The sequence below is a fragment of the Solea senegalensis genome, linkage group LG4 (genome assembly GCF_019176455.1).
Source record: "Solea senegalensis isolate Sse05_10M linkage group LG4, IFAPA_SoseM_1, whole genome shotgun sequence".
NCBI classification, from domain to species: domain Eukaryota; kingdom Metazoa; phylum Chordata; class Actinopteri; order Pleuronectiformes; family Soleidae; genus Solea; species Solea senegalensis.
Window position 1 is genome coordinate 12,173,642 of NC_058024.1, and position 24,526 is coordinate 12,198,167.

The window sequence follows — 24,526 nt, forward strand, 5'->3', positions numbered from 1 at the left end:
TGTATGCTTCACACGAAATGACAACTGAGTGACTGCTTAGTGTACAGTCTAAAATGGTCAAGAGCCATATGGCAACAGGAAGAAACACTCCTCCACCACAGCAGCACCTACCATGACTAACCATTCATTCTGGGAAGAGGAGGCGTTTCGTTGTTTATGCTACTCAGAAAAACAGAGTTGTGATGCGAAGCTGCATCACAGCAACAGCAGCAGCAGCAGCAGCAGCATACTCATATATGAGCACGTACTACAGCAGCAGCAGCAGACGACTGTCACTCTTTCAGATGTCTTTTGACTATTGTCTGCCTCAGCATGGGGGCAACAACGATTATTCAATTAAACAATTATGAATCGATTTCCGTGCTTTTTTTTAAATAATTAAAACAAGCTCAGCTTAAAGAATCATTAAAATCTGATTCATTTTGGTTTGTGGACAAAAACAAGACATTTTAAGAACATCATCATTTCCAGATTTTGGGAAATGCTGATGAAAAATGGTCAACATTTTCTGAATTTTTACAGACCAAACAAGTAATAATCAACAGACAAATAGTTGTTAGTTGCAAGTCATACCTACTGATTATACTGTGACTACTGTGACAAATGGAAGGCAAGGAATTTCAGACAGGAGTACGACACTATACAGAGATGAGGGAAGGACGAGTGACCAAGGTCACGATTCACATTCTCCATAATAATCAACAATAAAATCAGCATTGACTTGGTTTACCACATTTATTTTTTACTTTTATGGTCAATATAAATACATAAATTAGACAAGAAAGTTCTTTTGCTGTTTCACCATTTTGAACACCTGAAGACTGTCATGTTATGTCTCAATTCTGGCAGGAGGTTCAGGAAATGTGAAGTAGAATGAATTTTAATGAATGAATGATTGTTTCTAACCAGATTTTCGGTCAGTTGGGACAACTTTCAGAGGCAGACCGTTAAAATATCACCATTCAGAACAAGTGTAACTGTGTCAAAAGGTCTCACCGCAAATAAAACAGGTCGTCTTCAGGATCTCCTCTTTCTTCTGCTTCTCGCTCCTCAGGTCAGCGAAGGTGTCAATGATTACACCAAAGATGAGGTTCAGGACAATAATGATGACCATGAAGAAGAAGAGCAGGTCATAGATCACTCTGGCTGCAAACAGGGGCTCCTGTTAAAGAAAAAGGGAGAAAAACTATGAAAACTAAGCTCACAGGCTGTCACACCTTTTAAAATCTCCACTGTAGAGAATTTGACTCCATTACAAGTTCACCTCTCCTTCTTTGGCTTTTAAACACTTACTCATTTGCACAATACAATCATAAATAATAGTAGTATTCATCATTTCACACTTTGGTTGAATATTCAGGTTTGGTTGGTCAAATGTGATATCCTATAATGAGTAATATTGTATAGAAAACAGGTACAGACCACATATCAACTTGACAAAAAACAAAACAAATCAGATTAACAGAGAGTGAAAACAATCATTGGTTGAAACCAAAAGATGTTTGTATTGGACACAAAGCAAAGAATATTTCCTTTACTGTCTTTAATATATTTGGAGAAGAAAACAAAAAAAGAAGACAATGTGGGAGGTTTAAAAGAGAGCTGAAGGACAGACAAACAGCTTGTCTACTTTGCAGTTCCAGCACCATAGAACCTGACACTCAAATCAATATCAATAACACAAGTTGCTGTGTACATTTTTTTTTCACAATTATAACCCATTCACTGCACGTTATACTACTTCGTTAACATAAACAACCCCCAAAGAAAATCATTAAAATTCTTCTTAATCCATCATTTGACCTGTAAAGTGCAACAATTCATTGTTAAAATGTTACGTTTTACTTAAAAACCTAATATTAACATTTCCAATTTTCTCTAAGGGGCAAAAGTTCTGTTGACGTAAACAGGAAGCAGACCCATGTGATTATTGTGCTGTTATTGAAATAGCACAGTGGAATGGCTCACAATGCACTGACAGGGAACTATCCCATTCTACAGAAGCCACCATTGTGTGTCAAGCACAACAGCAAACAGTGTAGAGAATTCACATGAATGCTAATCTGGCTGAGGTTTACATAAATCTCATGAGTCATGCCCTGGTTCTGTGGGTCAAACTGCAAACCTCCACATTCTGTGGTTGAATCTAAGCTCACCCTTATCCTGGATCAGTGCCATTAATGCTAGTTTTCTGTTTGGAGTTAAGAAAGTCCTCTGTGTAAACCCTTTGACCGAGCAGCACGGATCATATCTTCCTGGAGCTGAGAGCCACTTCAGACAAACTGATGCCTTCACTGCACTCGGTACAAAGCAGCTCATTCTTCTGAGATGGGACTGGCTGACAATTTTTTTCCTTTTTTTAATGGGTCTAATATGTACTTTTGAAGGCTTAAGGGCTCCTCTCGCATGTTCATTAAACAAATATGTCCTTAACTTAACTTAACTTTATCTATGTGGTAGGGAGAATGACGTGTATTTCATTTCGTTGAGGAGAGATTGGTAAAATGAATAAAACAGTTTAATAATCAAACTGATACATGACCACACCTCTCAATTGACTTTTTTGGACATGGAGTGACACTGACTTCCATGTTACTTGGAATTTAAACTGTGGGTGTGATTTTTTTTTTCAAAGTCATTGCATTCTGACCTCCTTAGACGGCTTCCGCAGGACATCCCCAACACCTCCTCCACTCCTGAGGCCGTGACTCAATACTGTCACAATGCACATGAGTAAAGAGTCACATGCTCGCTCCTTGTCCTCGATGACCACCGCTGATGGCTGGACCACAACGGAACCTATAGAGACAAACCAAAACTGTCAGACAGTCACTTCCTGTATGGTACACTAGTCCAGGTCTGGGCACCGAAATCATAATGCCACAAGGTTCACATACAGTTTCTCAACAATCTCAACATAATAGTGATCCAATGTTGATAAATGAGGTGGCTGCAAACAATCAGCATTCAAATACCATGTCTCCCTTTACAGCATATTCATGGCTCAGGGGCTACGCCCCCGGAGTTTACTGCATAGAGAAATGTAATTCTTTAGGGGATACAAGGGATATATATTGGGTCACCAAATAAATTAGTAGAATTATTCCCTAGCCCTTTTAAGATTCATTCAATCACACATTAATACGATGAAGTTGTGATTCATAGACATCTCTTGAAAAAGACGTTTCACCTTTTTAAAATTATTTTCGATGAAACAGTGAACTTTACATGATGCACAAATTTGGGAAATTGGGACCAATATAAGTAGCCAGCCTGATGGTGATGGATAGGGAAGCCCAGATAAGGTCAGGAATGGTCGGCTGATCAGTTTTTAGTTGGCAAACTTTCTTTGGAGAGTTTTTCCATCAAGGTCACTCAGTTTGCAAGAACTCACCATTTGCAGTGCAAAGTCCTCTGGGACATTTACTGGTTGGACTCCTTGACCTACATTAATCTGATGGCTATTAATCCTTGACCTTTTGATCCCAGGCACCTACATCAGCTCATTCACCTGAGACACACATGAAGCCTAAACCCCTGCCGTTTCACTCAGCTCCCTAAAAGCCGCGAGTTGGACCAGCCACTAATCCCATGACCAACCGACTCCGCAGGACGACTCTTGTCCGCCTGAGTCAGATGTCTGGGAGGACGCAAAGACCCTTAAAAACTTACACCCTTAAGCATGCATACAACAGAGCCAGACACAGTCACACACAAAAACACATGAAACACAGGAAACTCGAGACATGTATCAACATGCGGATTCAAACTTGAAAGAACCCAATGACCCCAGTCACCCAACTTCCACACACACTCACACATACACACATGCTTACCCTCCACCACAGTGTCTGAACAGTTTTCTCTCTGACAACCTCCACCAGAGAAGAACTCTCCCACCATACTGGCTCCATGCTCTGTTTGATTGGAAAGACAAAACACAAACAGTGAATAACCAGTCTTCACGTTTTATGCTTTATGCTAATGAAAATTTATGGAGACATCACACATACACGTCGTACGCGTAGGATATTACAAGCAAGGTAAACATAATTGTCGAAGTAAAGGTATGTGCATTCAATGAGACACACTTTTCATACTCTTTAGATGTGGCACTGGATTCATCTCCAAACTATGAAATAGGCTGTCCTCTCTAGTGGTGGGAGATGCTGCCAGTGGATTCCCGCAGGGTTCTAATTCGGGTCCCCTCTTTCTCTCTATTTACCTAAATCATTCGCAAGCTTAACAACTTTTAATTGCTATGTGGAAGACACCCAATCATATGTCCATGTTAAAGCCTGGTACCACTGGTGTGTCATGTGTTATGTCCTGGCTAACCAAAGCAAGACTGGATGCATGAACATTTTCTGAAACTGAATGACTACAAAACAGAGGTTGTTGTAATAACTCATAGTCCCAGCGCCTCTGGAGGTGACCAAATTATTAAATTTTTCTTGTGGGGTGTGTGTGTGTGTGTGTGTGCAGCAGGAAAACAACACATGTTTCTCTTGACTGTCTAGATCAAGACAGGACAAGTTCTTTATGTCCATTCTGGTAAGGGATTGAGAGGAGAGCGGAGTGTCACAGTACCTAGTGTTTTGTTGGGTATTCTGTCGACAGCCAAAATGAAATCGTCTTTGAAGAAGATGTAGCCCACGATGGAGAAGAGGTAGACAAGGATGAGAGCCAGCACTGCTGTCAGGACAATGGAGCGGCCATTGCGGGTCACACTTTTAATCACGTTCAGCAGAGTCTCTTCTCGGTAAACCAGATCAAAGAGCTGAAAAGACGTGTGTACAGCATGTGTTAAGATACACAGACATGGAAGAGAGAGTAGTGTGAGTGTACAAATGTCAGCATGAGTGTAAAGAAAGTTTTTTATTTAAAATTGGTTATTTTTTAAGAACTCAAAAGGCATCTAATTCCCATTTTTATATTGTCTTTCTCATGGGTTACAGTGCAAACTGACAACAAAATGCACACTGTACCTTCCTCATTTCTATTAAAGACATTAGCGATATGCATACATATTAAAGGTATAGTCACAGCCATCGACACTGACAGCCATGAGGAGATGTAAGGAGCTCAGGACAGAGAGCTGTGATCCCAAAACATTAGTATTTTAACAACCTGCAATTTTAACCATCTCTCTAGCAATCCTGCCTACTGCAACTTCAACAAGTTGGGTTAGTTGGTCATCCATGTATGTATGTCATTTGTATATAAAAGTGTATATATATATACATATGTATATATATATATACATATATATATATAAAAAAAGCATGATTGTATGGTTTGTGTTAGTGTCCACATACTAGCAAGCTGTAAAAGAAGACATGGACAAAGACCCCCAGGGTGCAGATAATCAGGTAGAGCAGGTGGTACAGGAACTCCACATCCAGGATCATGGCTATGTAGCCACGTGTGAAGGTTCCTCGGTTTCCAACGAAGCTCATCAGGAAGATGACCTTATTACATAACTGGAGAAAAATGGAAAATAATGTTCAATGTGAGAAAATCACTAGTGATATTAATAGTTGTATTTTTGTCACTGGTTAAGAAAAGAGAACGCCCTTTCGTCATTCATCTAAAAATAAACTGATGTGGTTGACCACCAGTGTGGTCTGGAATCTCCCAGGCTTATGTGTCAACACTTTGTATGTAGCTGAAATGATACCTCATTGGCTATAAACCAGTGTGTACAGGATTTTAAAATGGTTCTAGGGCTAAAATATTACCATTTATTTAGCTGGCTGGAGGACGATATGGAGGAAGATATTATTATTTATATTATATGTCAGGGTGGGGAAATATCATTAAATACCAGTGGTGTATCTCTCTTCTTTGGAGGATGATTAAATATCTAGATATGTGAGCGATGATATGATTCAGGGAAGGTACTTTTTTATTATGGAGTGATTTGATATGATTCAATATGTTTCAGTGCATTCTATCACTGCTTACTATCAAACAGATATTTCATAAAAGTTTTTTTTCTGCAGTTGTGAGTACATGAATCATTTCAGCACTCCCAACCTGTCATTGTGCTTTTAATTCAGCACAATACAAAGTGAAGTCTATCTGACAAACCATGCCCATAATATTAAAAGAAAACTTGTTATCATTTTGTCTTACTCAAGCATTTCGTCGCCGTCTTCTGGTTATCTAGGTCCGGGTTGCAGGGGCAGCAGCCTTAGCAAGGAAGCCCAGACCACCCTCTCCCCAGCCACTTCTGCCATCTCCTCGGGGGGGATCCCAAGGCGTTCCCAGGCCAGCTGAGAGATACAATCTCTCAGGCATCCTGGGTCCGCCTTAAGGTCTCCTCCTGGAAGGACATGCCTGACAAACACCTCCCCGGGGAGGTGGCCAGGAGGAATCCTAACCAGATTCCCAAACTACCTCAGCTGGCTCCTCTCGACATGGAGGAGCAGTGGCTCTTAACTGAACCCCTCCCGGATGTCTGAGCTCCTCACCCTATCTCTAAGGCTGAAGGAAACTCTTTTTCTGCCGCCCATATTCACAATCTCATTCTTTCAGTCAATACCCAAAGCTCATGACCATTGGAGAGTGTTTGAGCGTAGATCGACGGGTAAATCTAGAGCTTCGCCTTCTGGCTTAGCTCCCTTTTCGTCACGACAGACCAGCCGAGTGTCCTCATCATTCCGGAAAGCTGCCCTGATCTGCTTCAAGCATTTCATCCAATACATTGAGTCTTGCAAGCATAGTGAGCCTCACCAGAGTCTTTCACGGGCAAAGCAACTTTTATGAGCTTTCAAAGTCTTGCAGTGAGTCTCGGAGACACTTATACGAGATTTTGTAGTGAGGTAGTAGCATCATAGCAGTTTATCACGTATCAATGCATTTGTATCTTTAAAAATGACAGTCATATCAGTTGTGATCCTATGAGACTTAATTTCAGCATCGGAGACAATGTCAGCAGTCTTTATGAAGGTGAATGCTTAATTTGACACTAAACTACCAGGAGACGCTATGTTCTGGACTCTGTCGGTCATGTACCATGAAGTCCAATGTTCATTTAATGTGTGCCTCTTTCATGGGCATTGTGGAGTATATGGATATATGATGCACACTCACATTAAAACCCCCCAACAGTAGCAGAGTGGGCTCCAGGCCCACAGAGAAGATCAAGCGCAGGATGGTGGAGGCAATGAGTGCCCGGATGCCATGAGGCTGAGGTAAAATGATGACTATAGCCAGAGACACCAGCATGGCCATCCACAGCAGGGCAGACAGATGTGGCTCCAGTGTACCTAAAACGGAGCTCATGTTAGGCAGGATGCATTTAATCAGTGACACAGCAAACCATCAGTTACTCTGTTTTTATCAGTGACTCAGGGGTGAGACTCACTACGGCTTAACAAACGTTCCAAAGCTTATTCACTTAGTCGGTGCTAATATTATTCATTTGAGTCAACACATTAGTGCATGTATCGCGTTTGACAGACTGCTCAGGATTTCTTTTCTCTGAGGCACCAAGAGAATCCATTTGGAATGTCTCCTCTATGCCACATGCTCTGAGGCCTCGCTCCTCTCACCTCTCCACACTCAGGTCACATGACAGTCACTCATTTTTATAAAGCCCATCTGTTTAAAAAGGAACTTGGCTCCATTTGAATTCATCAGGGATGGTCACTGCATCGTAACCAGCTGCTGGGTACACGTAATTGGCAGTGATCCCAGACACAGCAGCACAGAGGACACACACAGACCTACAGCCTAAGATCATTCATCTCTGTTTACGCTGAAGGTACGAGAAGATAGAGGAACTGACCTTTACAATTCTGTTGTTCTGTTCTTCAACATAGAGGTGTGCAGCCTATAGTTATTTAAGGGTGTTCCCAACCACAGCCTCTCCTCAAATAAACCTCCCAGAGGTTACAATGCATATATACACGCACTCTAGTTCTGTTCACCAATTAAAATACATGTGAATACAAGGTTTCAGGATCCAGATTAAGACCTGATATTATTATTATGATATTATTACTTGAATTAGTCGTTGCTGTAGTAGTAGTTGTTCAAGTGGTCATGGCAGTAGCAGTAATGGTGGAAGAAATAATTCTAATAGTCACATTAATGATCTCAGCATAATTATTTTAGGTGCTGCTGTCAAACCTGCTGCTATTATTTACATTTTATTTGTTTATTTATGCACCCTAACCCCTTGGTACTGTATATTTTTTGTTGTGAATGAGCTTCCATGTTTCTCTTCCTTCCTCCTTTTCCTTTGCTACATTTGACTCATCTCTGTCCTCTCACGTTTGTTAATTGTAAATGAACACAATAGGCTGGCCAATAAATGCGATTAAAATCCCCTCCCTTGTGTTTAAGTCCTGTTAATTCTGCAAACCACGCATTTAAGCTACAAACGTGTCATTGTCAAAGTTGTAATAAATAACAGTCCCCTGGAGTCGTTTATTCAAACAGTTGGCTTGAATATTAACAGGAGATGTTTGAGCCCGTATGAACCCTGTCATTGTGACATTAATTATTCATTGTTGCGCAAACTAAACTGTGGATAAGTTGTTTTGTTTTTCACTTGATGACTGGTTTCAACATCACTTCTCCCATCCTGCACTGATTGGCCTGACCTGACATGAAATGCTAAGCTCTCACAAGACCTTTGACACCAGAAACCACATGGAGTTTCAAGAGCTAAGCTAACGACCTCTTTCTTTTTCTTTTTTTTGTCTCCTCTACACCACTGTGAGGAAGTTCAAACAAAAGAGACCTCGCCATTTGACCCCAGGCAGAACAATTGAAAGTTTATGCGAATCACAATGTGTGTCTTCTCTCTGCTTCTCTGCACTGGAACAATGGAGGCCTTAATGGCGACTGCTTTTCACATCCTCACAAATACTGCCCTCAAGGAGAAGTGCGGAAAAATGAAACAAATAGGGGACAGAAAAAAACTAACTGAAAACTGACACCGTCTATGTAAACACGGTCACTTTTTCCCACTGTCATGCAGGAATTCCTACCAGAAACCTTGACATCTCCCTGTGAGTCAGTTTCTGCTGATCTGTGATGTGACCATGTGACCTAATTTCCCCAATTTAAATCTCTAAATATGTCACATGACAGAACCTGAATGACCAAAGGTTAATAGGCTGTGGGCAGCAAGGTGAAACGTGTTGACCCACACAAAGAAGCTAAATCAGCCTCTGTTTTTTTCCAGGTAAAAACATCAACACTTTTATTTTTTTACTGACAACAAGGTTTTCTGTTTGTTTGCTTTTATGTGCTTTTTACATACTTAACTATAGTTTATATAAAGTGGTATATAAGACTGTACAAAAACTATTTAAGACATTTTATTTTAGAAGGAATCACATGTGATTCCATTAAAGATGTTATTACAGACTACATTTTATCTGAATCTACATTTTGTTGTATTATCTGAAAAGCATTTCAAGGGCACTTTTGTGGGCCCATAAAAAATCGATCTTTTCGCAGTGCGCCATGGTGGCATGGAGCCTCATTACAAGCTGACAACAGAATTCAAAGGACTTCGCACAAATTTGGAATTGCAATGCACCAATGTCTAGTCTAGTGTCTAGTCCACCATGAATGCGGACACAATAGCCAAAACTGTGTGCCAGCATGTCAGTGCCAGAATAGCCGCATTCCTCGTGTCACACTCAGAAACTTGTAATTAATACTAATTATTAATAATGCTGGCAAACAGCTCGTAATTCCTTTGTTGACTGAGAAAGGAACATGAGAGAAAGACGAGAAAAAGGAAAAAGGTAATATAATATCTGACAAGGACCTGTAGTTTCAGTGTTAAAATAAATGGAGCAGTCTTTAAAATTGTTAACAATATTTCCCTGTTATTGAATAAGGCTGTGTAGTCAACGATTGTCTTTGTCGTCCACCATCTCGCCCTGTTTCCACCAAGTGGTGCAGTTCGGTTCGGTATGATACGTTGCGCAATTATGCACATTTTGACAGACAAAAGTTGTCAAAGGTACCTGTTACGACCAGACCTTGGGGAAAACCTGATTGCAACATAAATGAGTGACAACCCCTAACAAGCAACCAGCAACATGTTAAAACCACTTTAAAGGTCCACTGAAAAACAAGCATGAGATGTCTGCTGGCACTCTGGCTGTGAGTGGTTCAACGGAAGTCCACTGCATGATCTGGAACAAGAGAACGAGGATTCAAGGCTGTCTGTGTTGCCATGAAGAAAGAACACAGAACAGCTGGGGCCTCTGTTGTTTCTTTGTTGACTGTTCTTTGTATGCTCTTCCTCCTCATTGAATTTGTTAAAGAACTACATGTGTTGTGCTGGTATACTGAAAGACTGGCACAACCAACGGTGTCTGGCCGACACACAGTGTGGTGCAAATGCAAGCTCGATCTGGTTCACCGTTCCAAACTGGACCACAGTGAGCCGAAAAGCACTGTAACACTTGGTTAAAAGTGGAGGTGTCTATTAGAAAATCTCTATCAACAATGGCCATATTGGCACAAAAACACAACAATGAAAAGAACTAATTAAGAGCAAATCCATTTTTACTCTCTGTGACATTGCTGTAGTTTAAGATCCAGATAGGATTACATTCTCATGTCACCTTCACCTCTGGTAAGGGAGGTGTGAGGCTACACCCAAACCACAAAGACAGGAGCACAAAATGTTCTTTTAAGACTAGTGCAACGGAACACTAATGATACATCTTACCGTGTGTGTGATCTGATCACATGCCAGCTACAATAAATACACAAGTGTATGATTGCAGGTGCTGGAATGTAAATACTCGAGTCACGTCAAGCGATGATCAGGACAATATGTCTTGTAGGAAAACAATTGAGATGAGTCAGTTGTCAATTAAAAAGTGCTCGTTTTGCTCATGGTTACCTTGAGGGTTAAAACGGGTGACATGAGGCAGATGTGCTCAGAAATGGCTTCTTGCCCTTAGTAACACAGGGTTCCCACTCCTTGGTTCATCAAATTCAAGGACTTTTCAAAACCCTTTCCCTCAAATTCAACGGCTGAATGTGCTGACACAGTTCAAGATGGGAGGGCAACGTGTAACCTGGGTGAAAAGATGGCTGCCAGCAGGGACACGTGTCATCATGTGTCTATAGAAGTGCGAGTAGAGTTTTGGTGATTACTCAGAATTCCTCGTGGGGGCCATAGACTTGGTTGAAGACTTTTGCACAGAAAAGTGCCAAACGGTTATATTTGACACTGTCACTAGAAGTTTTTGTTTTGTTTATGTGTTGCAGCTGCACCTGCATCTGGAGGGTGTCACTGAGCAGAGGTGTAGCAGTGTCCTTCCACAACCTGCAATAATGACGTAGTTGTTTGTTTGTTTTTTTAAAAAAAAACGAATGGCTGCCATACAGGTTTTCTAGTTATGTGTGATCGATACAGAATGTACAATATTTCTTCTGCTCCACCCTGGGTGCTTCCTGTACAGCTAATGTTTATACGACTTGTTCCAACTTCCTACGTAATTTGCCAAACCACTATTATTATCCACATAATTAAAACACACACACAATTCAACAGTGTGTGTCTATGTGTAAAGGAGTTAAAGGGAAGAAGTTTACAATGTAGGGACTGATGGTGACTGACCTCCACGGATGCCCTCCAGCGGGTAGAAGAAGGCCACCAGCAAGTTCATGAGCACTGCCAGGTTGAATGAGATGCTGCTCCAGAACGACATGTTCCTGGAGCACCAGTACAAGATGGGCTGGGCTGTGCATGTGAAGCAAATTGACACACATTACTTAGTGATGCAGAGGGAGCGAGAGTGGGGGAGTAAGCGGGAGGGAGAGAGAGAGTGAGAGACATTGCAGCAGCCTATGCACACAACTGTACATGGACTGTGCTACCAAAACACAATTTATCCAGTTTATCAAACTCCCTCACACAACACTTCAGGTTACACTGACAGAAATAAACACCACATGAGAAAGTGGTAACAATGATTTTGTGCTTGGAACAGTCTTCCAGAAAACCGTCAGCTTCTTGTTAGAATGTTTTCATATGTGGTCTAAAGTTTGCATGTGCTGATTCTCTCCTCTGCAGTTTCAGACCGTCCTTCTAATGAGAGGCAACAATTGTGAAGAGCAAGGATTTCTGATAGGAGACATGGTGTAACTTTAACACCTTACCATAACAATATGGTAATAATTCTGTAATACCAAAATAATATTATTGTAATTCTTTTTTATTACTGTGGCAATAGCCAATTTATGGTCTGATAATGAAGGAAAATGTGTGTGGGACATAAAGGAGGATAGTTTCAACTACATATTATAATATGGTAAATATTAATTTTAAATATCATGTTATCATATTATCATGTAATGATCAAAAGACATTGCCTGGCTATTACTTTGAAAACAACATCAACAACATAGTATAGAATGTAATACAAAACTGGGAATTACATTAAAATAAGATGGTATTGCAATGGTATTACCTCCTTATTACTGCATTATTACTACACAATTATCATGTTATTACTGTGTAAGTTACCGGTGAAACTGAAAGTGAAAGTAAGTGTTAACAACAACCACAACTTTCTTTGTCATCCACTACATCACACTAGACATTTGCAGCCTTATGAAGCACATATTGTTAGTCCATGCCATTCTTTTTATAACTTATACATAGCTTTACATGCTTTCTCCACGTCCATCCGTCCAGGGTTCAGAAGAAAAAGGAGCTATAAGTTATAAAGTTATAAGTTATAAGTTCTTTTGTCAAAATGAGATAATGTCCCGTTTGCTGTCAGTTATTTTGCCATTTGTGGGAAACCTGCTACGACTCTTCATTTTTCATAGTTGCATTGGTAAAAGGCTATTTAAGTGCTAATTGTTTAATACCTGGGACTGTTGCTGTCATCATTATTTAGCTATTATACTACTGTCAAGTCATTTCAACCCAAGAACTCAGGAAGAATGCATCTATTTCTCTTCTTTTACAAAGAAAGGAATTTTGACCGTGAGTAAAAGATTAACAAATACCAAATACATTATAATAATCTTAGTCTAATTTCACTGTACCAGTGTCTGAAGTATATGTGAGGATGAGGAGGAGGATGACAGAGCAAACTATCTTATTGGGAATAAATCTGCCTCCTGAGAAAAGTCTGGAGCTGACTTTGCTATTTGTCTATTTACACCACTGTATTTTAACATTGGCGATAATTACTGTGTTACTGTGTAAGTTTGAGAACCACTGTTCTATACTTTCTGTGCTCACTGTTTTCTGCTGTTATTTGTTGTTACCGTAGTTGTCCCGTCGTTCTTATGGCGCTGCTAACTAACGCCGTCTTGGCTGTACGCCTCACTTCTAAAACAGATTTTAATCTCAATATGGCTTCCTAATGAAATAAGGGTTCAATAATTAAAATAAAATCACAAAAACGTTTTTGAGACGAGAGAACAGTGTGCCCGATACCCATATATATTAAAACAAAATAGAATGTTAAAGTCCTCGTCTGCATTACTGTTAGTGATTATTCATCTAGGACCTGAAAGTTTTGTGTGTGGCATGAGTCAGAGAGACAGTTTCGAATGTGTCTGACAGTGACAGTGTCTGACATCTGTGTATAGGTGGTTTGTGTTTGCGCCGTCTCTCTGTGTTGCTGTGGTTACTCGTGTCTCAGCAATGACACTTTCAGCATTGCAAACACAGCACATGACAGGACACATTCAGTCAGGGAAGACGTTCAACACTTTGTACATTTCAATTACACAATCAGCCAGTGTGTCCTTTAGTGTACTGTGTGTTATGACTCTTGATCACACTTGCAATGTGGACGGGAAGGTAGGGAAATTTCAATGAAGCTTAATTGAGGGAATTGCCAGACTTGTAGCGACATTTTGTCTCAGCTTCCTGCTCACAAATAATGCCATCACTATTCTACTCTACTCTGTTCTATTCTATTCAAGGACCTGGAGGGATGTACTGGGAAAGTGTGTAAACCAGGAACTAAAATAAAATAAAAAAAGAGTTGAGGAGGAAGACGCACAGGGAACTGTGTTTGTGTTACCAGTAGCCTCTTGAGTACCTCGCAACTTCTTCTGCCAGATCATCTCATTGAAGAGATCCTCAGAGCGCAGGAAGAAGTCATTGATCTTGCTGCCCTGCTCGTCCCGCTCCGTGGTGTAATACACACGCAGCTTGGACTCTTGGGTGAGGAACTCGCAGATGTTGGGCACAGGGAACACGATCTGCTCCATGGTGCGATCCAGTCGCACAATCTGGACACAACCACAGCAACAGCCACTAATCACACACACAGTTACTGTCACTGCTGGCAGCAAATAAACCCCAACACTTTGACCCTGCTTTGTATTGTACAAGGAACAGTGCTTACAGATTAACAACCTTCTACTGTGAAGACCCACCCTTTAATCAAATACAAACTGACAACAAGTGGAAATTCACCTGCGTCATCGGGCTCCTATTAGGTGCCAATTAAACTGGCGTCCCCTCATATCTACCATGCTTTATCATCTGTTTTCCACCAAATGGGAACATAATTTACAACATTTACATCACGTGCTATTGAAGAAGACCTGAAACTAGCAATTGAGAGCATTAACTACTCAGAAAAATGTTGACACATGAGAAGTAGACACATTTATCTATAGAAAATCATTTTTTTTTAAACTGAGTTTTTGTGGACCTTTCAAATGGTTAAACTAAGTCATTTTTTTCATTCAGACCATGCTCTGATGTGAGAGAGAAAGGAATAAAGAGATGAGTAAAGCTGAGTGAAACGATCCTCTACTCACGCTGCTGTAACATGAAATAAGATTTTGAAGTTTTAGAAAAATAAATGACAATAAATAAATCAACATATACGGGTGTCTCCAATCCATGCCGCTTCAAAAATTCAAACTGTATATTGTTATAAATTGTACTTCGTACAGGTGACTTCAGGTGACTGAAAAAAAACTGAACCAACAACTCAGGTTCAGAACACAAGCCATAAATCAACATTCCTTTCAGTTATTTTATGTTGACAGGAAAACGTGCAAGCCTGCCAATGTACTTGTCATCATGCCAAGGTACACAGCGACACTGAAAAAACAGTGTCACCATCACGTGACTTGAGTCACTTTCAATGCCAGAACATGGCACAACACAGATGTCCTAAAATAGAAGTCAGGTGGTGGCTATGCAGGATGTCAACACTGGTAATTAAACTAAACAGTCAATATTGATAATTATCACAATTAACATCTGATAATTACAGGCTGATATCTACTCCTGAGTAAAAGCTGAATATGCCAAAAAGAAAGCTGTTAAAACTACAGTTATAAACTGCGTTGTGGGTAGAAAGGATTTGTTACACACATAATATTTGTGTAAATATAACACAATAATTATTATTAAGTTATCCATCAAGATGAGTTTGCACGATGAAAATATTACAAAGTCATATGGTACTGTGGAAAAAAGTCTCAGGGCACCACCTTTGTTTACTTTGTTGTTTTTACGTCTCTCCAAATCTGTGAGCATTGGCATTTTTAGATCGAGGTGATGTGACAAAGTTGGTCTTAAAAAGTCATCAAGCTGTACATTAGCTGCACACATACAACACGCGTATATAAAGCTCAAGCATGTCTCGTGTAAACCTTTTTCACAGCATATACTTGTCGATATGGAATAGTAGAACAAACACAGATTCTACCAGTAACATTAATTATGGTTCCACTCTAATTATAGGTCACACTAAATATTTTTTCTGGCTTTGTTCCCATAAAATAATTGAGAAATAACTATACTGTATGGTCATTAAAGCAGTGCTAAAACAACAAATCTATTAGACTAATAGGTTTTTGCACAGTGCTGTGTACTGGACCTGTGTGCCATGTATAAAACATATTTTGGTCATTATTAAATCAGCAAAATTGGATGTAATTCTTGATGTCTGAAGAAGAGCTTTGGCCTGAAATGTTGAAAAGTTTTTTTGTGACAGCAACAGTCGGTGATTTTGTCTTTTTGTCAATCCTGCCCCACCCAGTGTTGAATGAAGTTAGACGTGCCTGCCTTTTCACACTTTCTATAATTAGTATAAATGACTTAGTGTCAGGTAGTGGGAATAAAACAGTGACTGTGACAAATTCAAAAAACCAACTCGACACCCAGGACCTCACGGCCCAACTTAGATGAAACCTAGCCACTGACCTCGATCTGAGCCGTGTGTTTGGCATAAAACTCGAGAGCCTCGTCGCCTTCTCCGTATGTGCCCCCCGGCTTCAACATAGCCTGCAGCTCCTTGTTGTGTCGCGCTAACTGAAAACAACAGCGAGCGAACACATCAATAACACACGGACACCACAGAGATTATGTTTTGTGTGTTTTTTTCTTAAATATCAAAGCGCCGTTTGCTTTCCAGTTAATGTATGAACTTAGCATGTGCAACACTGAGCGACATTGCTGGTGTTGCACAGCTGACTACAATGCGTGCCATTTTCTCTTTCTTTGAATGCAGGACGTTTCCTCCTTTCAGGAGTGCAGGAGTGGCTGACGCAAAGTACAACTGTTGTTGTTAATATAAATAATAGTTTGAGCTCGACTATTAAGCAGTGCACAGCCTTGAGGGTGAAACGTGAAGATGCGTGTGTCACACGTCTTTTGCAGGCACAGCAAATGAAACAGACAAAAAATAAAACAAATAATAAAAGATAAAATATAAATAAATATATATATTTATAATAATAATAATAATATAATATAAATATATATATATATATATATATATAAAACAAAACAAAACAAAACAGAAATAGTAAAATTAAATTTCCTTGTATTGTACCTATATGTGCATGCTGCAGTATTTAAAAACAGCTGTGAGAGCCTTGGCTTACTTGATGCGCCAGGATGTAGATATTATGGCCGACATTGCGTGGGGACGCAGAGTGCTCTTCCTCTCCATCCTCACCCTCCTGTGGCTCCTCCACCTCGATCTCACCCTGCATGTAGGCCTTTTTTATCACTTCCACCTGCACGGAGATAAGACTGTCACCTAACATTCTACTTATTGTGCAGTGTGGCTTTGAACGATGGCCTACACACCAGCTCTTTGGGCCTCATGTTGTACAGTATCCTCTCAGCATTCTCGCTGTCATGGCGACTCTCCATGATTGCAAGAAGAAGCTTGGAGGCATTATTCTGCGAAAGAATAAATGAAGTCACAAACACGATCAACTCTCCGAGTCAGACCTTTTCACACCTACACTATCATCACTATCATATGTGGTGTGTTAAAACACCTGTAATCATAATCTCTAGAGAACAGTGTGTTGAACTAGCTGCTATATGTGATGTGATGGACAAGGGACTGTGTTGTACAAATGGAAACATCGTTAATGACAACTCACTTTGAGCTCCAGCACCAGATCCATCCTCTTCTTTCCCAGGGGGTTGATGTCATTGAGGATGAGGGCGATGATGATGTCAATGCCGTTGCATTCATGAGTGGCAATGCAGTTCTGTGAGGAAGTAAATAAACATAATATATAGTGACAACAAAGATACAACTCCGGTTTTGTTGAAGTTATCAGTAAACAGAGCAGCACAAAAGATAGATGGCGTTTCTAAATCAGGCATTCTTCAATTCTCACCAGTTATTCAATTACTAGGGCTGAGGAATGAGTCGATAACAGTTTAAAAGCTAAAGTCTAACTGCTTCTTTATTGGGCTGTGACCTACATCCCCAGGAAATTTCAATCAAATCAAAATTTGTCTGTCACTTCTTGAGTTATGCTGCTCACAGACAAACGCAAGTGAAAACATAAAGTCATTAGTGGAGGTAATAGTGTAATTTTTCCCCAAAAGCCAATGGAATAAAAAAAAACATCTGTATATACTGAATCAGTATGTTTATGCACATTTCCTCGCCTGTTTTACCTGAGTTTCTCCATTTATTACCATCTTATTTCTATAGTAATCACCGCTAAGGAAAATGTGTGTGGGACATAAGGAAGGATGAAGTTCAATTTCATATAATATGGTAATTATCAATTCTGATTCACAAAGCTTTTTATGTGAAGGTATGACACCAATTACCAAGCTACTAAATGGATATTAACAGTAAATGTAATTAAAGTACACAGGCAGGTTGAGTTGTAAAAGGGTGGTGGGGGGGTTTCATTGAACCATTAAGTGATGCCAGATTTGAATATCATGTACTTAAACAGTCATATATGTATTATTAAACTAGTCTTTTTGTTGCCACATACCGTCAGTTCAAGTTTTGTACTCCTAAGTAATGCTGTGTTAAGGTCACATTTTTGAATTATTGGTCAAGTTCTGAGTATTGAGTAAGTTCTGTATTGCTCTTCCATGGAAATCAAACTCTTCCCAAACTAATGTGAAGTTGTTACAAACTTCCAGATCCAGCTATAACTACAGTTAATTTTCCCAAACATGTGCCACACCCCAAAACTAATCTATGGCCTCCGGCAGTTAAATGGTTTGGAACAAGTGTGTAGCTCCAATTTAAAAATGCTGCTAGATAAATACCAGTGGAATAAAAAGAACAAAAATAATCCCAGCTCCTGCCTCTCTGAGCAGAAACACACAGCGGGCTTTGTGTAGCCTGGCAGTCACCGTTTTCGACACGTTTGAAGGAATTGTCACTTCAAACTGCAGCTCCAATTGCTTATTTAGTCATGCCAGTTTCACACTTGCCATTAAATGACCCCAAAACCAGTGGGAGCAGAAGACGTCACCATCATGTGAGAAAAGCAAGCGATGCTAATCCATGCCAAAGGACAAACACACACATGCTCCCCACGGTGACTAAAACACTTTGAATGGAGGGGCGACAAATGTCTCGCCAAACTGGACCTTCCATAAAAATGATTACCCTTAGAACACAAAGAATTTTAAATATACAGTATATACAGAGGGTATAAGAATGTGCAATTTAAAGTGTTTTATATCCTTTTTTCAGCATAACCTAGGCAATCTGATAAAAAAGATATTTTTTTCACCAATTTGTGAAATTTAGAAATGTGTCACAGTTCAAAGTTCACTTGGGTTGTTTTTATGAACAAAAAGAAAAGAAAAGAGTCTATTTTGTGACTTCTGCACAATTATTGCTGCTTTATATCACTACCGAAAATGCGATATAAAATGAATCATAACTTACTCAACAACACATAGCAAGACAAAAAACCCCCACATTATTTAAAGCCTGTATATGTGACCTATAAACACACATCCCCAGGATGTCCATTTAAGGAGCTGTGCATTATTCCCTGTGCAATTTACCATGGGTGAACCTGCGGTACAGATCTGTGCCACGTAAACACTAAGGGTTAATGTCACACAGTGTGAGCCTCCACGGTGGTGTTCTGAGAATATATGTATCACCTGGTTCTCATGACAGGGACCTTGGCAGTACTCAGTCAGGCTCTCCACAGTCTGGTTGATGAGTCCAACGTTCTTTTCATTGATGTACAGTCCCAGCAGGCCCAGTCCTCCCGTTGTACTGCCACAAATACAGTCCAGGAACTGGAGAGTCTCACACACTAGGTTATAGTTATTCTTGTTGTTCTGGTTGCGTAGAAAGTTCTGTGGATGGACAAAGGTCAAATATAGAGTCACTTACTGGGGCGAATCTTGTCAACATGGGTATATTTCTGTTAAAGGAGCAATATGCAACATTCGGCCTCGTGAGATGTCGGGAAACAAATATTAGCAATGTAAATATAAAGTACTGAGAGTGAGAGAATGACATCAGACATCCTTCTACGTGTGTTGTTTGTTATCTGCCTTCTGTTTTAGCAGCAGTTGTGTTTGAGTACCACACAGCCCTTCTATAAATAAGCTGCTTCCAAATGGGGTTGTTTACCATGTTCACAAGACAAGAACATTTAAACACTCCCTTGTCATATTCACAACCTGTATGGTGTTATGTATATGAAGTGTATGACATAATTCACAAGCAGAGAGGTGACCGGAGGGCGACTCTCTGGATTTACGTCCAAAGGCAGTTTGTTGTTGCATAACACCAACATCATGGAACATGTGACTGTTTTCTTTGGTGGCTGTACAAACTCTACAGCCACCAAAGAAAACAGAAACACACGCCTCCAGGGTAAATGATCTCTTTACTACAGTTTAATAATCCTTTACACTTTTTAATCTGCTCCAAACTCTCTCAATCTACGACATAAATGTCAAACATGTGCTTTTATATTCAAAACTCTGTATCAACCTGTGCAACGTCCTACATTTTTCCATCCATAACTAATACGAGACACCTCCCCCTCATTCTTCCAATAGGTATAAAGGGGCTAACCCATAAGTCAACATTTTTTTTTAGAATTTTAAAGACAGACTCAGGACCTGTCCACTGAATGATGTTTAGTCATTTTTACTGACTTGCTCCTCTTCTTTTTTGTGTATGCAAATGGCCTTATGTAATATTCAACATGTCTACACACTCACTTGTACAATACATTTACATTATTTAAACTGCTATGCTTCTTTTTTGATGTATGTTGCTCGTCTTTTGAAAGATGATATTGCTGCTCGTCTGTCCAGTTTGACTGAACTTTTGTGTTTGCTAACATTTGACAGTGAGGAGAGATTCCTCCTCATAAGCCCGGAGGAATCTCTCCTGCACAATGTTTTTGTAGTTATTTCACTGCTTTTCACTGCTTCTGCCCAGAGAATCTTAACCACATCTTTTTCAACACTTTCCTGTTTTATCCCTCAGTGAGAGTCAATTCATCAATGGTGCCTTGTTCTGCTTTTGTCTTATTTTTAGGTATGTATACAGCATCCTATACAGCAGCCAGACAGTGACTTGTCTGATCACAATCTTCTCAGTGAAATGATCGCCTGTGGTGTGATGCAACCAGTAAATCAATATCTAACAACCACACTCGGCGAGGCAAGGCAAGATTTATTCAGCAGCTATCATTTGCCTGTCACCACTTAGGTGTGTAAACGGGATCAGGGTGAGAAGGAAGTGTTCTGTCTGGCCTGCTGAAGCAAATCATTACCAAACACAACACACTCCTCAACGTGAAACTAGACCAAGATGGCCCAGATATGGAAACAGCCACATCAGGAAGTTATGCAAAAGATGACTATTTTCAACTCGGTTTCATTTCTGTATAAATGAGTGTGGTTAGGAAATGTTAGCATGTCATGGGCCATTTTTTTTCAACGCTGTTATGACTGACCTGCAGGTCTCTGTTGTGGTTCTCGCAGAGCAGCTGCATGAGGCGCAGGATTGGCTGCATGATGGTGATGATGACGCTCATCTCACCCTCCTCCTGGCCCTTATCGACGGGCGGGACGGGGGCGCCATCTGCGGCTGCCTGGTGCTCTTCGGCTTCAGCCTCGCGGCGGTAAGTTGTGAAGGCTTTCTTGGTGACGGCGGAGGCCTCCACCAGCTGCTCCTTCACCTCATCGGTCACCACGGCGACCACCGGCAAGTCTTTGACTGACAAGAGGTGTAGGACAGAGAGTCAAACATCATTATGAAAATATACTTGGAAAAATCCTGTTTCATGCAGCGACGCTTAGAATCTTGCACATAATATTTTTTTAGGGAGATTATGCTTCATCAGTATGTCACAATTTAATTTAACTTATGATTAAATTAAATCTACGGAAGCTTTATCACAGCCACCTGAAAAAAAACTAGAAAACCTCCAAATAACTGACAAATGTCGTTTTCCAAAAATATAATTTTGGCAAATTAATTTTCTGTATGAACAACTACTGTACTTGAAAACAACTGAAGCTTTCATTCTCTTCTTGAGAACTTGGTTTTAATGAAAACAAACATTTGTTTTGTTTTGTTAAATCCACTTTTACCGTTCTAGGTTTGTGACTCGGGGGATACTCAATGAGGTAACTTGGAAAGATATTCACAGATTCTACCTTCTGAGATCAAGTTCAAAGTAGAAAAAGTGACCTTGTTAATGCAGAATAATCATGTAAATAAATATAGGGCACTTTCTGTTCAAAAATAGAAAGTACACTGCCAACAGAGGTAAATTTTTCTAGCTCAATTTTTCCACATGTAATTCCCTTAAAAATTATGATCAAACAGTTACTCGTGACCTGAGCTCCTGACCCCTGACCTCGCTTGCGTGCTGGCGTGTCTTTGTCCTGTGGCTCCTCATCCTTCTTCTTGCTGCCCAGGTCACTCGTATTGACCGTTACAGTGGCTTTGATCTCCTGCTGAGCCAACTTCATGCGCTCGTTAAACACCTTGAAGAATTTCTCAGATTTGTTGTCCCTGGTCAGACGGTAGTAGAACGAGCGCTGGGCAAGAAGAATAAAAGAGAGGGAGAGAGGACAATTTATTTAAAAGATGATTATGCAACGGCTGCTCCAGACGGAGCTTTGGTGCTCTGTGATTACCAAGGTGGTTATGATTTGTCGGTCTGTGAGTGACATAACAGAAAAAATGCAAGAGGGAATTGGACCACATTTTGTGGGGATGAGAAATATTAAGATTGCATATGATTGGATCTGGCACCCTTTGGTCAAATACACACTGAAGAAGAAAATTATGTTCTCAACAAGTCTGACTGTACAAATGTGTCTGCTATCAGCTTGAGTGACAGGGAGAGAGGTGATGAGGACATGTGTCCTCAAACCACCTCCAAATGTGGTTTCTGTGGTTGGAACTGAGCCTTCAGGATGGACTGGGAATGTTCAGAGCTGAACTTAGTGCAATCAGCCCATGATTGGATCACTCCGAATGGGCCTGAATTCTAGGTATGACCAATGACTCTAGGCCATAAAATAAGTCTATGCTAGCATTAGGGCTGCAACTAATAATTATTTTCATAATCAGATTTTGAAATGATGATGTTCTCAAATGTCTTGTTTTGTCCACAAACCAACGATTCAGTTTGACTTATTTGTTAAATGATGCAAAGAAAGCAGAACATATTTACATTCAAGAAGCTGAAAAATCTGAGAAACTTGTTTTAACAATTTAGTGAAACACATCGATTGTCAAAATAGTAGACTCATCGAGAAATTCAGCCCCAGTTAGCGTGTGGGGAAAGAGGTTGTGGCATCATGCTGATTCAAGGTGGTTGACCTTCAATTTAACGCGAGCATCTTATCGAAATTCACCTCGATAAGAACATCTATGCGGTGTTGTCGCCTTTGCACTGACTCATTGTATGTCTTACAGTTCCCCCTCAGTGCTGAGAGTCAGATGTTTGGTTAGACGCCATTACATAAGCCGCTGCCGCCTCTTCCTCCTCCTCCTCCTCCTCTCACACATGCTGTGAGGCCTCACTGTGCTCACCTGATTTTGTCTGCTCTTTGTCCCCGGGCACAACATGTTTCTGGCTCCCTGAGGACGCGAGGTGTTTGCACTTAGGATCAGGACAAGCAACATCCTAACAAAGGCCCGAATGGTAATTTGCATGCAGCCAAATTCAAATAACATGCAGACACAGACGCATGTGCGTTAATGCAAAGGCATGTCAAAACACCACATTTACACCCGCAGGTAAAGACACACACACCCACATACAGCTGAGCTCTCGTAGAGCATGCTGCAGCTATGCAGCAGTGAAAGTTTGCAGCAGTATGAGTAACAGGTTTGTGACGCTGAGGTAAGGACACAAATATTCTGCCTATTGAAATCACACACAAAGGCCACTCTTGTCTGAGAGAACTGTGTGCACGGAGTTGTTGTTTTTCTGCAACACGCTCATATGTTCTGTCCCATTTTCCTGCCGACAATCCCTCCTTATGTAAGACCTATAATCAGCTGTGTGGTTACAGTGAGGGCATACGGCGTCTTGGCTTTGACACTGTTACATCAGCCTGTGGCGGGGCGAGCGGGGGAAAAGAGGTAAAGCGAGAGAGGGGAAAACCCTGCCCTACTTTACCGTGACAGAGCGGCACGGAGTGAACCTGTGGCGTGAGACGTAGCAGAGAATAGGACCGAAAAGAGGACAGGGTGGGTGGGTTGAGTTGCATGTAGGACTTATGTACAAGCAAGCATGTAGATCCTGGGGCACAGATGTGTTACATAAGACTCTAGCTAGGTTTAGCTCAGGAGCACTCTAATTTATTTTTAAGTGAAGAAGGTACCATAAATTATACAGAATTGTATTAGCCACCCATCTGCGTTTGAATTCATTTTATTATTTTAATCAGACACTTTTTTAATGCTTTTGTAAAGTAAGTGAATTTAGCAATGTTTTCTGTCTTCCTGCGCATGCTTTCATCTTATTATGTCATACTTGTTTGTGTTCACACCATGTGATCCCTGAGCACATAAATAAATGAAATTAAATGAAACATTTTTTTTTTTGAAATATGAAACAGTGAGACCCTCTCAGTGAAAATCTCTGCAGAGTCATTTGATTTCAGTCCTGAGTCATGCAGAACACTTAATGCGGTAACAAGTCCAGGTTGTTTTCCTCCAGTCTTTAAGCGAGTAATTTGGTCCCGCTTGTTTTTCAAGCCGCCATGTTGTTGACAGGATACGGGTCATTTGATGATTGTGATCTGATT

The 24,526-nt window shown here is 40.4% G+C and overlaps 1 protein-coding gene across 5 annotated transcripts in view; it reads right to left on the minus strand.

Moving 5' to 3' along the window:
* The window catches only part of itpr1b (inositol 1,4,5-trisphosphate receptor, type 1b), a 100,019-nt gene that overhangs the window by 11,993 nt on the left and 63,500 nt on the right, over window positions 1-24,526 (minus strand). For 2 of the 5 annotated variants that reach the window (XM_044023604.1, XM_044023603.1), the window contains 15 exons: window positions 22,117-22,300; window positions 21,208-21,470; window positions 19,385-19,585; window positions 17,386-17,496; window positions 17,081-17,176; window positions 16,873-17,007; window positions 16,190-16,297; window positions 14,061-14,253; window positions 11,612-11,734; window positions 7,099-7,274; window positions 5,319-5,483; window positions 4,591-4,780; window positions 3,837-3,917; window positions 2,651-2,799; window positions 997-1,162 (listed from right to left, as the gene is read on the minus strand). In XM_044023604.1, coding sequence (XP_043879539.1) covers window positions 997-1,162; window positions 2,651-2,799; window positions 3,837-3,917; window positions 4,591-4,780; window positions 5,319-5,483; window positions 7,099-7,274; window positions 11,612-11,734; window positions 14,061-14,253; window positions 16,190-16,297; window positions 16,873-17,007; window positions 17,081-17,176; window positions 17,386-17,496; window positions 19,385-19,585; window positions 21,208-21,470; window positions 22,117-22,300 — 2,341 coding nt within the window. Of the gene's footprint in view, window positions 1-996; window positions 1,163-2,650; window positions 2,800-3,836; window positions 3,918-4,590; window positions 4,781-5,318; window positions 5,484-7,098; window positions 7,275-11,611; window positions 11,735-14,021; window positions 14,254-16,189; window positions 16,298-16,872; window positions 17,008-17,080; window positions 17,177-17,385; window positions 17,497-19,384; window positions 19,586-21,207; window positions 21,471-22,116; window positions 22,301-24,526 lie in introns of all 5 variants that reach the window. The other 3 variants (XM_044023602.1, XM_044023601.1, XM_044023600.1) reach the window with 2 other exon arrangements.